Source organism: Arachis ipaensis, chromosome B7 (genome assembly GCF_059453495.1).
Source record: "Arachis ipaensis isolate K30076 ecotype BB chromosome B7, ASM5945349v1, whole genome shotgun sequence".
Lineage (NCBI taxonomy): Eukaryota > Viridiplantae > Streptophyta > Magnoliopsida > Fabales > Fabaceae > Arachis > Arachis ipaensis.
This window is the reverse complement of record NC_142442.1, coordinates 7,208,024-7,222,856: the sequence shown is the minus strand read 5'-3', so window position 1 is coordinate 7,222,856 and position 14,833 is coordinate 7,208,024. Positions and strand designations below refer to the sequence as shown.

Below are 14,833 nucleotides of genomic sequence, written 5' to 3'. Positions count from 1 at the left end.
ATACAAAATAGAAATGGTCAGCTTAGTTGAATATCATTAAACAAATATGGAGTTTCATAATTATATGGAGAAGTACTTATATGATGATACCTCTATTAAAATAGAAACTAAACAAATGTGGTTCTCTGATAATGTCATTGTTGACTTTTTTGCTGGTGTAACTCTGTTTTCCTCCAAGAGCAAACCAGAAAGCTGAGCTTTCTGTTCCTTCTTTAGCATGCTTTAAAGCAACTGCAGGCTGGATATGGATGCGTCAGTGTAACACATTAAGAAATAAGATGTTGTAACAATGACTATTACTAAATAATCTTCATATTAAAAATCATTTAGCCAACTGGTGAATGACTTCATCTTGAAGTAACCATTTAGGCAAACAGAAGTATAATGGATAACGAAAATTTTATAGAAATCCATTCTAATAAAAAACTTGCGAACTTGTTATGTGTGGAAGTGTTAAACTTGTTCCCAAAGGTGAATCATACAAGTCAATAGACACCAGAAACTCGAAAAACTGTGTGATTCATACCATAAATAAATAAATAGAATTAAAAAAATAAATACTGCAATCAGCAATTCAGCATCCAAAAAATAATATATCATTAAAGTTCAAACAAGAAAAATAACCAAAAAAGCCATCAGATCAATGAAGGACCTCATCAATATTGATTTTATCCATTGACATTAGGTATCAAATTGAGCATTCTTATCTAAGATTCCAGTAAATATAGTAGTTTCTAATGCAGAATTCCAATTCTGTTCATAGCATATATTTCATCAAAAATTACCATGATAAATTACAAATCATCAGACAGGAATAAACAGATGGACTGACTTTGGAAAATAACAAGATCATATCATCTTATAAGCTCTCGCTTCAACCACTAATAATAATATACACAGGCTCTATTGGCAACAGATTAGAGGCACTGCTATACAAAAGCACTCATCTTTGTAGCATTGACTCCACAAATGGAAGTATTTACCCAGCATCAATTTCAATCATCAACTGGTAAAATGAAAGAACTGTTAAAGAGTAAAGACATAAGTGAGTTTCAATTCAAAGCATGGTAGTACACCACAAAAATACAAAACTAACAAGCGGACCAAAAAATGAAAATAACCCTAATAACCCCATGAATCTGAACTATTTAAATACAATTACTGCAACCAACTACTAATAGATATCTGTCCAAAAAAATTTAGCCAAAGTTAAAATGAGATGTTTGGGTTCAAGGTTACATTAAAAGAGACTAGAAGTCAAAACAAAAGGCATATATCTTAAAATAGAAACAAGGAGACAAACACAGAAGCCACACAAGCAAAACCACAATCAAACTCATTGAAAAAGTGATTAGGAGCCGCAGCATCATCCATCAACTCCAAAATAAATCAAATCAAATCGGAAAATAAAAAAGTTGAAAAAAGAAAACAAGCTTATCATCGTAGAAGAAAATATACCCCATCAAGCAAACAATACAAAAAATTAATATGAATAAAAAATAAAAAATAGTAATTATAACAATTAACAAAAGAATAAACAGAGAAATTAGGTTTGAAAAACTGAAAGTGGTGGTGGTGAAGAGTGGCACCTGAAGCAAATTTTGAAGATATGAATCACCACATTTACCAAAATTCAAGGCTGGTCAATCATCAACTCCTTTGCATAAACATCAAAGCCAATACACGCAGCAACTACTACCTGAACAAGAACAAGAACAAGTTGTTTGGCTACTAAGAAAACGAGAGAGAGAGAGAGAGAGAGAGAGAGAGAGAGAGAGAGAGAGAGAGAGAGAGAGAGAGAGAGAGAGAGAGAGAGAGAGAGAGAAATAAGAGGCAAAAGCGCAGATCAAGCACCTTTGAGAATTAAAGGAAGCAGAGATTAAATCACAAAATCGGAAATAAAATCACAAAATCAAAGGCAAACGCTAGCTTAATCCTAAATAAAAAACGGCGAGGAGCAGAAAATCAGAAACAACGCACGGCGAGGAGGGGAGGAACCCTTTGCGACGGCGACACCACGAGCTCAACTTAGAACTTCGTGCGATGGAGAGGAGAGGAGGAACGATGCGAAGAGGGCCAAGTAGAGTTTTCCCAGATGACGAAGGCACCCACGGTCTGTCCCCACCGGCGGGGACAGCACCTTCTACCGAAGGAGAAGAGTTCGAGGGATGAGGGCAAAGAGTTCGACAACACCTTCTACAGCAACGTTCGAATGGAGTGTGAATGGAGTGTGAATGGGTGGTGATAAAATTAGGGTTACCTCAACATTTCCGACGAAAAATTTAAATTACAGACGGATTTTCTGTCTATAATAATTTAATAAAATGCAGTGTTTTGTCTATTTAATTATAGACGGATTTTCCGTCTGTAACCATTTCCCACGAAAAAAATTAATTTTACCGATGAAATTATCAATGGATTCTATTTTCTGTCTGTAATTTATCCTAATTCATTTTTTTTGTTTTCCGACAAAAAATTCCTTTGAAATTTCGTCTGTATTTCTGTGGGATAAAATCCGTCAAAAATATCCATCTGTAATAACTAGTTTTCTAATAGTGAGACCTTCGCACCAATTTCTGCTTCGTCGCCGCCACAACCCCAGGGCCACCGAACCCTAGCTCCGGCTCCTCTCTCTGTGCCACCCTGTCTCACTCTCCAACACTGAACCAGTAGAACAGCCGAAGCTCCCTGAGCTCAGCCAAGTTTTGACGCAACAGAGGACAGCCCCTGTTCCTCCTCCTTCGAGTGAGCTTGGAGACGCACTCTGGTTATCTCCACCACCGCTGCAACCTCAACCTTTTTCTTAATTTCTTACTCTGTTATTTTGTACATGTTTTGAACAAACTCAATTTTTTAATTCTTTTATTTCAGTTTAATTTGGTTTAGTTTTGATTAGAACTTCAGTTTTAATTTTCAATCGATTTCATCATTAGTTCAGCTTGGTTTTTTACTTTCTTTTAGTGAAAATAGGTTGTTTGATAGGATTAGCTTAGGTTATTAGGTTTTGAAAAGTGTTTGGATTAAATTGTATTGCTGAAAATTGCTGCTGAATTCGTTTAAGCTGAAAGCGTTGAAATTGTTGATTTGCTATAACTGTTGCTGGAATTATTTGAAAATAGTTAATTGTATTCATGATTTGCTATTTTGTGCTGAATTAATAGAGAATTTGCTATTGAGATTTTGTGAAAATTGTTTGATTGTATGGAGATTCACTGTTTTACTGCCCATTTTCACGAATATGTTGCTGAAACTATTGGGTTAATTGTGTGATTATGTTGAGAAATTGCTGACGATTTTGTTGAGAAATTGAAAATATTCTGAGTTTACTGACTATTTTGTTGAAAAATTGCTGCTGAAAGTGTTTGGAACTATTCTGAGTTTGCTGATTGAATTGATGGAATATGCTGTTGAATTTATTTGAACTGGTTTAATTGACTTTCTATTGAATTAATGGAGGAATTATTGCTGGCATAGTTTGAATATTGTTGGGTTGTGTAGAGATTTCCTGTTTTATTGCTATTTTGCTGGAGTTGTTAAGATTATTTGATCTTGTTAATCCACTATGTTATAGCCAATTTTGCGGAAATATGATTGTTGAATCAATTGGATTATGCTTGAGTATTGCTGTTAATCCACTAGTGATACTCCATCATGCTTTTATGTTTCTTGGATTTGAATTTCATTTGGTTTGGATTGACTGATTTGTTTGCTAAATTTTGTTTAGGTTTAATTACCATTTCATTTTTGCTGATTCATTGTTGTTGGATATCATTGCTGAAAAGTGATGGGAAGGATGTTGCAGTGAAGATTTTGAAAAGGGACGATGTACAAAGAAAAAATTTCAAATGATTATCAAGCTCAGATAGATCCATCAGCATAAAAAATATTTAGTGCATCAGAAAGTTAAAAAATAATGGCCTTGATCCCATTAAATTTGTCATAGCCTCAATGCCAATTCTATTGACAATTTCATTATGTTTGTTATATTATATTCGGAAGTTGGTATTTCAAATTCTATAAGCAAATCGAATGATGCTTGTATCCTTGTATGGAATTAATCTTTTCATTATGTTGTTGTTAAAGTAGTTTAGAGAGTTTTTCTTTTTTCACTGTCTTCACTACAAGACACACAGAGGTTTGCGACGGTAATTTGGGGGTGGTTTATCAAACAGCTGTGAATGGAAGAATTGGGGCGGTTCAACTTGAGGTTTTTGAGTGCGCAGCTAGATAATTTTAATTTGGGAGGTTTTTATCAAACCCCAACCCGTTCTCTCCCTCCCTAATTGAAACATGGTGAATAACTTCTAAGGGTTCTCTGCCTTTCCCCTGCATTCAAAATCGCACCTTTCTCATCTTACCGAGTTTTGGCGTTGCTCCCTCCCTAATGTGTATCTTCTCTCACTACCAGTTTAGTCCACCTCTACCTGCGAATCCCGCAAACAAATCTCAATTCAATCCGCCACCCACGCACTGCCCTTCGATCGTTCTGGTTGCGACCTAAGTTTCTGAGATCGAGAGAGAAAGCGCGTCTTCCTTTAACACATCTCCTCCGCCAACGACGTCGTTGCTCTCTCCGTTAGCAAGCTATCAATTTTTGCAATCTCTTCTTCTTTCTACTCGTTTTCAATTTCTGGTGCTCTTTCTCCTTCCCTTTCTATTCATTTATTTGTTTTTTATTCTGATATTCTGATTGATTTGCTCTTTGATATAACAATATTTAATGAGTTTTAGTTTCTCTTAATTGAATTGTTTCAAATTCTCAAGCACTCCAGGTGTTTGATGAAATACTTATTAATTTTTTTCTCACTAAATACAGTAATTGATGTTGATTTAGTAAAAGATTATTAATTTGTGACGAAGGTCCAAAATATGAGTGAGGATGATAATAATGATTCGGGTCTGTTTGCATTCTGTTGAAAACCTCGAAGAAAAAGAAAAAATAAAAAAGAGATAAAACGATATTCAAATCGAAGCGGAAGCAGAAAAAATGGAGAAGATCTGCGTCGCCGTTCGTCTTCGCCCTCTAGTTTTTGAAGACTCCTCTAATGGAGCTTCTGGAAGGTTGAAGAGAATCGTGTTTTGCTTCACAGGATTCATGACACACCACTCTCTAACTCTTTTTATGCTTTTCGGTATATTCTATTTCTTCTTCTTTTTCCTCTACTTATTCACATTACTTCGAGGTTTTTGCAATTTCAATTTGATTTTCGTTACCTTTTTTTCATGTTTCTATGCTACTTGCAAATCATGTGTTCGATGAAACTAGCACCCATGGCTTCTACGAGCTGCTCGCCAAGGATATAATTCATGCTGTGCTCAATGGCTTCAATGGCATGTTTCTAATATATGAACAAATATGAACGCTAGGAGTAGCAGATTGCATACAATATTTAGAATGGTATACCTTAAACCTCTATGTAGATCTTACATTATAATGGTTCTGGATTTTATTATACTCCTTTTGAATTTCAGTTATTAGTATATTGTGTTAATTGTAATATTTTTTCCATTCTGTATAGATTTATATTGATGTACAAGAGAATGATGCCCAATTTTCTTCCTAAAATAAATACCATCTTAAAAACTTCTACATTTATCACTAATAAGAAATCAAAGAAAAAGTATGATATAGAACAATAAAACAATAGAAAAATAATATGCCGCTAGTACATATTAGTAAGAGTTGCCCTGTTTTGCCACCATGATTGCTTAAATTAATGTCTTACTAGATATTAGAGGATAATGGACTTTGAAATAAGATAATATTTTATAATGTTTACTCGGGCCCATTTATCTATCTAGATTACTTGGTCAGGAAATAGCAACATTATTGAATCTTTAGGATCTTCCTTGTTTGCAATGTTAACTCGTATTAGACTAATGCTGAAGCATTAAATGAACTTTCTTTTTATATTATTTTTTGTTCATGTTCTCCCATTTAGTATGAGATGGAGCGTGGGAATCTTGAAATGGAACTTGAAGAGGAGAGGATGTCCCGCAATCAATGGATTATGGCATAAAAATTTTGTGGCATTGATCGAGAGAAAGCATTTAGATATCTTTAGAGTTCATAACTTGAATAATCATGCTTGCTGCTAGAATTTATTTACTTTGTCCATGGGACTTTGATATTTTGGGTTGGTCATGTTTGTGTTTTTTTCCATAAAACTCAGGCTCTTAACTGCCCTTCATGGATACAAAATGAAATTTTGTAGTCCTTTCTCAGATTTTTATTCTCAGCTTGAAATCTCTTTTGCACTTTTTCAATGACAAAATAATCAAATTTTCTTGTACAAATATTTGATTTCATATGTTCTACTCAATTTTTCTGGTAGACCATCTTGTCTGAATTATTTTCTTATGTGCAGGGCTAGCTTAGCTTAGCTACTTCTCTATGCGAAAATATACATTGCCATATAAAATGTTAACAATAATGTATGTGTTTTTTGCACAATTTAAACTGAATTTATTTACTGTGTCCATCGGGCTTTGATATTTTGGGTTGGTCATGTTTGTGTTTTTTCCATAAAGCTCAGGCTCTTAACTGCCCTTCATGGATACAAAATGAAATTTTGTAGTCCTTTCTCAGATTTTCATTCTCAACTTGAAATCTCTTTTGCACTTTTTCAATGACAAAATAATCAAATTTTCTTGTACAAATATTTGATTTCATATTTTCTACACTCAATTTTTCTGGTAGGCCATCTTGTCTGAATTATTTTCTTATGTGCAGGGCTAGCTTAGCTTAGCTACTTCTCTATGAAAAAATATGCATTGCCATATAAAATGTTAACAATAATGTATGTGTTTTTTGCACAATTTAAACTGAATTTTCCTTGCATCTTCAAATGAAGTTAGAGGAAGAAAGAATTGAGGCTGAGAAAAATCTGGTAATCTTTTTCCCCCTCCAATCCATATTTGGATAGAATGTGTCTCTGTTAATATGAAATGAAGGTTTCCATTTGTGAGTAGAAGTTGGTGGTAACAAATCTCTGCTAGTAAGCTTTACATATAAACCTGGTGTTACAAAAATCCTGCTGTCTTTTTAACTTCTAACTCCATATTAGTTTTTATTCCAAAAATTAATTTCATTTTCATATCTTATTGTCTTCAATGCAAGAAAGTTTACAACTACTTTGATACTTCTTCATTATCAGTATAGTTTTCCCCCTCCTATATGATTATTGTATGCATTCTTCAGTATCTGAGTTTCTAGTTCTACAGGTAAAAGAAGAGGCACAACAACTTGCTCAAATTTTTGAAACAGTTAGGTCTTTCAAGGTGAAGCAGAAATGTGGTAAAGGAAAACTAATTTTTGGAAGGTGAGACTTGTTCTGTGTAATTTTGAGCTATTGATTTATGCTATATATGAATTATGCTTCTAAATTTGCTTGTTATTCAGTGTTACAGCTCAAGATCTTGTTGACATTATCAAGGCGCAGCTTCAAAGGTACTATCTGTCTGATGTACACAAGTCTTTCTCTTTGAGAATTGGGAGTACTAACTAGTCTTAGGTAACATTTTATTCTACTTTAAATGTGAATGGTTATTCTTTTCTTTTTCCTTTGAAGCACTAAAATATTAACGAATACGTGTGTTTATGAATAATTGTCATGTGATCTTTTGTGATTTTCATAGGGAGGTGGGCAAGAGAATTGTCGAACTTCTAGAGATACATGAAACCGGAGAATATATCGCAGAGTTAAAGCTTTATCCGGAAGTTACAGTGAGAATAAGGTTGAATGTCTTTGCTAACTAAAGCACGAGTATGAAGTTCTATATGCTAATAATGCACATTTGGAGCTATCGGCTTGCATTAGTTCAAGGTGAATAACCACTGTATGAATCTTCAAACATCAAGCTTTATGCAACTTTGTCCCAAAGTTCATATTTTCTCTTTGAATGTGTATTCATGTTTTAGGACCTTTGTTTGGAATGTACTATTTTCATGAAAGTTATGTAATTATTATAGAGTAGTCTCCTTTTTAAGGTTATGAAAGCTAGAATTTGTAAAAATCATATTCTAGTTTAAAATTGTCAGTTTTTTTAAGCTCATGTATGATAATTGCGGCGGTTCAAAACCATCGCATTTTTTTAAAAAAAAACCCACCTAAATCTACGGCGGTTTTAAAACCGTCGCAGATTTTTTTTAAATCCACTTACCAAAATAGCGGCGGTTTTGCAACCGCTGCAAAATCAATTATCTAATTTGCAGCGGTTGTGCCAGGGGTTTCCCAAAACCGCCGCAAAATCAAATCTCCACCCCTTAACAGGTAACGCTTGTGGAACCGCTGGAATTTCATTTCGCAGCGGTTAAAAATCGCCGCAAATCCCTAAATAAACCGCCACTATTCGGCGTGTCTCTTGTAGTGCTTTGTAAGTTACCAAGCTATCATGCAAATAATGATGGCTATTACTTATATGAATACAGGTACATAAATAGAAATTTTTCTTCTTCAAAACTATTGGACATTTAAGAAGCAAATACAAATAGATTATAGAAGTAATTTTGAATGTGTATCTTAAACTATTAGACATTTTTATATGAGAACTTCAAAATACAAGATTGATAAAAAAAAAGAATTTTATGATGGAAAACAAGATTGATTATACTACACTCTTAGTGTGATAGCTTCAAAAGTGAAACCAACATGGCATGTTGCTTGGGAAGGTGGTGAAGGAATTTAGAGGCATCCATAACTGATACACAAGAAAATTTGAAAAATATATAAAGTAACATCCATTTAGTATGAAAAAGGAACATTCTGATGCTTGACAGAAGTAACATCCACTTAGACCTTTGCAAAAATAATCAGATACCTACATGGAGAAACATGCCGAGTAGGATTTAAAAAAAAAAAGGTCATGTAATTCTTAAAGAAATACAGTCTTCCACATCTACAACACAAGAAAACTCGAAAAATGTATAAAGTAATATCCATTTAGTATGAAAAAGGAACATCCTGATGCTTAACAGAAGTAACATCCACTTATATCTATACAAAAACAACCAAGTACCTACACGAAAAAACATGCCGAGTAGGATTTAAAAAGAAAAGGCCATACAATTCTTAACAAAATACAGACATCTACAACTACAAAACAAGAAAACTCGAAAAATGTATAAAGTAACATCCATTTAGTATGCAAAAAGAACATCCTAATGTTTGACAGAAGTAACATCCACTTATCATGAATTTTCTAGGTATCCTTTTTCTTTTGTGGTATGACTTTAAAAACTCCATGTCTTCTGCAATGGATAGCAAAGAAGGAAAAAAGAAAGAGAAGGTTAAGTTCCATAGCCGAATCCACATGTGTGTGTGTGTCTTGATGGTGGCGCACGATAGTCGGCGGCGAGGCTTTTCAGCAACATAAATCAGGTAATTTTGTAATCTGTAAAGATCTTTGGGTAAGTTTTCACACAAGCAGAACTTTCAATACAATTCCATGGAAATATATATAATAACCATACATTGTCGCCATAAAAAATTTACTGAAATCTACCAATTCAAGTAAGGAACAATAGTATTAAAAACAAGTGACATACACTATTTGAATGGGATAGAGTTTTAATTTTTTTAGACAAAATTATCCATTATCTAATGACAGCAACATCCAATATCTAGTTACATGCAATCCCTGTTCTTGCTACAATTTTAAATACGCATATTCAGAACACCTCTAAATTTAATTAATATTATAACATTTAGCAATTCAGAAAAATTAAATGCCCAAATCACCCTTACAAAACAAAAAGCCTGTGTAAAGCGTGCATGCAGAATTCACCAATTCAGATAACAAACAACAGTACAGAAAACAAACTAAATCATCAACATTTTGAATCAGAAAAAACAAAATTTTCTTTTAAAAAAAAGCTATACAATCTATAATAACAATAACATCCAATCTATAATCGCATCTAATTCAGCATTATTAAACACAAATCAAAGAAAAAAAATCTCAATTACTTCTTCCATCCAATATAGGGTTTGAAAAAAATACAGATATATTTAAACGTGGTAAAAACCGAAACAAGAGACTCACGGTGGGAGGGTGGCGGCGCAGCAGCGGGTAGCACCGCAAGGAGAAAGGTCGGCAACGACGGTGGGCACAGACGTCGCTCAGAACGCGCGTGGAGGAGCCGACAAAGACGAAGCCTGGAACTGGGTGGAGGCGGCGGGTTGGTCGGTGTGGTGTTGGCGAGGACGCAGAGGTCGATCGACGCGGCAGCAGCGACGTTGAATGGAACGGAGCTCGCGAATGACAGCGTTGGTAGTGGAAGCAAGGCTCGTCACTGGTGGCCATTCCACGTTGGCGGTGACTTCATCAGCCGATGGCGGCGGCGCAGCAGAGATGGCAAGTGAGGGAGGTAGAGGAAAGATTGTGTGGTGAATTTCTGAATGTGAACTTGAAAAATGAAAGATGATGTTAGGGTAACTATTGAATTTTTTGGGTATTTAATTTCTTTAGTTATTTAAGTTTTTTGTTACTAAGCTATTTTAATTGGCTGGTAATAGGCAGATATTGAGTTGATTCCTAGCAGAATTCAATTCCAAATGATAATATACATATATTCACTACATTTCCAAATCAATGTAATGGAATTAGCTATTAAAGCAAGCTCAGTATGTATCTGTTATGACCTGGCCCAAGCAGTTTACGGGCCAGCCCGACCCGAGCAACACCCGACCCGAACGGTCGGGGGTGAGACGCTCAGATTCTGACCTGGACACGCGTCCCTGACACGCGTCCCTGACAGCTTCGCTTCAGCTGTGCAAGGGAGGCCTCGAAGAAGGTGGGCCTGTCGCTGCAGGGCCCACCTCTGACACAGTATAAATAGGAAAGGATCTACCCTTCCCCCAAGGTACGTCACATACCACTCACTCTCTACTCGCCTGCACACTTCACTGACTTGGGCATCGGAGTGTCTTTGCAGGTGACACCCCCCTTTCACATTTGAAGAGCTCGGGACCTCGCCTACCCCCAACTCGGAGACGTACGACCAGATGACTTCCCCTCCATTGACTAGGATACTTGTCCAATCCGTCCGGTACCCGATCTACCGAATATTGGCGCTGGCTGTGGGGACGTCCATGGACTTCGTACTGGTCCAAAGTGGAACATGCTGCGAGGCCGAGCCCGGAGGGGACGCCGCCGCAACTGCTTCCCAGCAGCGCACGAGATCCCCTCCAAGACACACAACACAACCTCAAGAGAGATGACCCTTCGGGGGAACTGGTGATAATCACGCCAGAATAATGCAAGAACTACGCCACAGGATGCAAGACTTGGAACGCCGGCTAGCAAACAGGGAGCACGACCAGCACACCCCAGAACAAAGCCACTCCCGCTCTCACTCTAGGAGCCACTCCAGACGCACGCCCAGCCGCCAGGCTGAGTCCGAGAGCGCGGGGGAAAGAGGACGCGCGAGAAGACGCCATGACCCCGTCATCTACTCCAGACATGAGAGGCGGCGTACTACAGATCGCGGAACCAAAGACGCTCGTCGGGAGGACGACGAAGGAAGAACGACGAGAATGCGAGGACCCATGATAATGGGAGCGACCCCATTTCATCGTTCCATACTCGAGGTCCGGCTGCCAAAACACTTTGACAAGCCAACGGACATGAGGTATGACGGAACGCAGGACCCGCTGGAACACCTCACGGCCTTTGAAGCCAGGATGAACCTGGAGGGAGTGGGAGACGAGGTAAGGTGCCGCGCATTCCCGGCCACTCTGGCGGGACCTGCAATACGGTGGTTCAATAACCTCCCGCAGGACTCAGTGACCGGTTTCGCGGACATCAGCCGTGCCTTCTTAGCCTAATTCACGACCAGGATCGCCAAAGCGAAGCACCCAATCAACCTGCTCGGGGTGACTCAGCGACCCGACGAGCCGACCAGGAAATACTTAAACAGATTCAACGACGAGTGCCTAGAAATCGACGGGCTGACAGACTCGGTTGCAAGCTTGTGCCTGACAAACAGACTCCTGAACGAGGACTTCAGAAAACACCTCACCACGAAGCCAGTGTGGACCATGCAGGAGATCCAATGTGTAGCCAAGGAGTACATCAACGACGAAGAAGTGAGCCAAGTCGTGGCCGCCAACAAACGGCAGCCCTCCTACCACCAGGACCGGCAGCACGGGAGCAGAGAAGGACAAAAGGAACACGCCAGGGACGGCGATTCGAGAAAAGCACCCAAACTGTTTCCTCGGGTCAGAAAGTTCACCAATTACACTCCCCTCACCTCACCAATCATGGAGGTTTATCAACAAATTGCCGAAAAAGGGATCTTGTCGAAACCCCGACCACTGAAGGAACGAACAGGGGGAAATCGAAGCCTCTACTGCGACTACCACAAAGGCTATGGGCACAAAACACAGGATTGCTTCGACCTGAAGGATGCATTAGAGCAAGCGATCAGGGACGGGAAGCTAGATGAATTCTCCCACCTCATTAGGGAGCCGAGACGACGGAATCGCGACCACGACGGCGAGGATAGGACCCGGGCGGCCAAGCAACGCCAAGAACCGGAGGAAGACGACCGAGGCTTCACCATAGTGAATGGGGTAACAGCTAGGAACGCGGCACCTAGGTCGAGGTCGGCACAAAGAAAAGATGCCAAAGTCCTGGCGGTCTCCTCGTCCTCTGCGCGAGGCACGAGGAAGCTCCCACACATTTCGTTCGGCCCGAAAGATCAGTAGTTTGACGAAGTCGGAGAAAGCCCCCCATGGTCATAACGGCTAGAGTAAGAACCAGTCTCGTCAAAAAAATCCTCGTAGATACGGGGGCAGACTCGAACATCATGTTCCGCAATGTGTTCGATGCCTTAGGCCTAAGGGACGCCGACCTACAGACTCACCAGCACGGCGTTGTGGAGCTCGGCGACCATTTCATCAACCCAGATGGCATAATCACCCTACCAATCTCATTGGGACAAGGCCAGAGAAGAAGAACGATAATGGCCGAGTTCGTGATCCTACGAGACTCCACCGCTTACATCATCATCCTCGGGAGAAAGACAATCAACGACCTAGGAGGAGACATCAGCACAAGGATGTTGGTAATGAAGTTCATAACTGAAGAAGGGTCAGTAGGGTCTGTGAGGGGAGACTTGGAAATAGCAGTCGCTTGCGACAACGCCAGTCTCTCGTTAAGAAAGAAGTCTAAAGAGGCATCAGGAGTATTCCTCGCCGACCTGGATGCCAGAGTTGACGACAAACCCAGACCCGAACCCGAAGGGGACCTGGAAAAGTTTAGGGTCAAAACTCGGAGGAAAAGTTCACGTTCGTGAATAGGAACCTCCCCCATGAGTTGAAAGAATCTTTGATGGAAATGATCAGAGCCAATGGCGACTTATTTGCCTGGACACCTGCCGATATGCCGGGGATAGACTCCGGAATCATGTCACACCGCCTAGCCATTAGGCCGGAAGCCAAACCAGTGGCCCAAAGAAGAAGAAAAATGTCTCATGAAAGGGCAGAGGAAGTGGCCAGAAAAACGGCCAGCCTCCTTAAAGCAGGGTTTATCCGGGAACTAGACTATTCTACCTGGTTGTCAAATGTGGTCCTGGTAAAAAAGCACAATGGGAGATGGAGGATGTGTGTAGACTACTCTGATCTCAATAAGGCGTGTCCCAAAGACTGCTATCCCCTCTCCAACATTGATGCACTCATTGACGCGGCCGCGGGGTACCGGTATCTGAGCTTCATGGACGCCTACTCGGGCTACAACCAGATATCGATGCACCAGCCGGACGAGGATAAAACAGCGTTCATAACGCCAGGAGGGATCTACTGCTACAAAGTGATGCCCTTTGGCCTGAAAAACGCGGGGGCGACGTATCAGAGGCTAATGAACAAAATATTCAGCGATCTTATCGGCAAAACGGTGGAAGTCTACGTGGATGATATCCTCGCAAAGACCACCCGGCCGGACGATCTCAGAAGCGACCTAGAGAACGTGTTCGCATCCCTCCGACAACACGGCATGAGGCTCAACCCGCTTAAGTGCGCCTTTGCCATGGAGGCCGGAAAGTTCCTGGGATTCTTGATAACCCAGAGGGGAGTGGAGGCCAACCCTGAAAAGTGCCGAGCAATACTCCAGATGAGGAGCCCGGGTTGCATCAAAGACGTTCAGCGGCTGGCGGGAAGGCTCACCGCGTTGTCACGATTCCTCGGTGCATCGGCAGCAAAGGCCCTACCCTTCTTCAACCTGATGAAGAAGGGAATAGCGTTTGAATGGACACCTGCGTGTGAGGAGGCATTCAACCACTTCAAAGAGATCCTAGCAGCACCCCCTGTGCTCGGGAAGCCCAGAGCCGGAGAACCACTTTACCTATACCTAGCCATAACAGAAGCAGCGCTTGCAGCGGTGCTGGTGCGAGAAGAAGGAAAGGCTCAACAACCGATCTACTTCGTGAGTAGGCCGCTGCAAGGGGCAGAACTTAGGTACAGCAAGCTGGAGAAACTGGCACTAGCGCTCTTGATCTCTTTCCGCAGGCTACGACAATACTTCCAGGGTCACCAGGTGATTGTGAGAACGGACCAGGGGATCCGCTAGGTGCTCCAAAAACCTGATCTGGCGGGGAGGATGATGACCTGGGCCATCGAGTTGTCCCAATACGATCTGAGCTACGAACCCCGACACGCGATCAAGGCGCAAGCAATGGCAGACTTCCTGGTGGAGGTGACCGGGAACCCAACCGAAGTCACGGACACACGGTGGAAGTTCCATGTAGACGGAGCCTCCAACCAGACGTCTGGGGGCGCCGGAATCATCCTAGAAAGTCCAGCCGGAGTCAGCTACGAATAATCAGTTAAGTTCG

At 40.2% G+C, this 14,833-nt stretch overlaps 2 protein-coding genes across 2 annotated transcripts; both read left to right on the top strand.

The window, feature by feature from the left end:
* Positions 1-6,848: 6,848 nt before the first annotated feature.
* Positions 6,849-7,759, top strand: LOC107610092 (large ribosomal subunit protein bL9c-like). Its single transcript, XM_016312167.3, has 4 exons — positions 6,849-6,890; positions 7,225-7,322; positions 7,403-7,450; positions 7,639-7,759. The coding sequence occupies exons 1-4, from the start codon at positions 6,849-6,851 to the stop codon at positions 7,757-7,759; spliced, it is 309 nt and encodes a 102-aa protein (XP_016167653.2).
* A 3,868-nt stretch (positions 7,760-11,627) lies between these two features.
* On the top strand, positions 11,628-12,710 carry LOC107606718 (uncharacterized). The gene is made up of 2 exons (XM_016308747.1): positions 11,628-11,758; positions 11,840-12,710. Exons 1-2 carry the CDS (start codon positions 11,628-11,630, stop codon positions 12,708-12,710), a joined length of 1,002 nt encoding a protein of 333 aa, XP_016164233.1.
* Positions 12,711-14,833: the final 2,123 nt, after the last annotated feature.

Coding starts and splice junctions, on each gene's coding strand:
- LOC107610092 (XM_016312167.3), top strand. CDS start 6,849: ATGAAGTTAGAGGAAGAAAGAATTGAGGCTGAGAAAAATCTG. Junction 7,323..7,402: donor GGAAAACTAATTTTTGGAAG/GTGAGACTTGTT, acceptor CTTGTTATTCAG/TGTTACAGCTCAAGATCTTG. Junction 7,451..7,638: donor ATCAAGGCGCAGCTTCAAAG/GTACTATCTGTC, acceptor TGATTTTCATAG/GGAGGTGGGCAAGAGAATTG.
- LOC107606718 (XM_016308747.1), top strand. CDS start 11,628: ATGAGGTATGACGGAACGCAGGACCCGCTGGAACACCTCACGGCCTTT. Junction 11,759..11,839: donor CTGGCGGGACCTGCAATACG/GTGGTTCAATAA, acceptor ATTCACGACCAG/GATCGCCAAAGCGAAGCACC.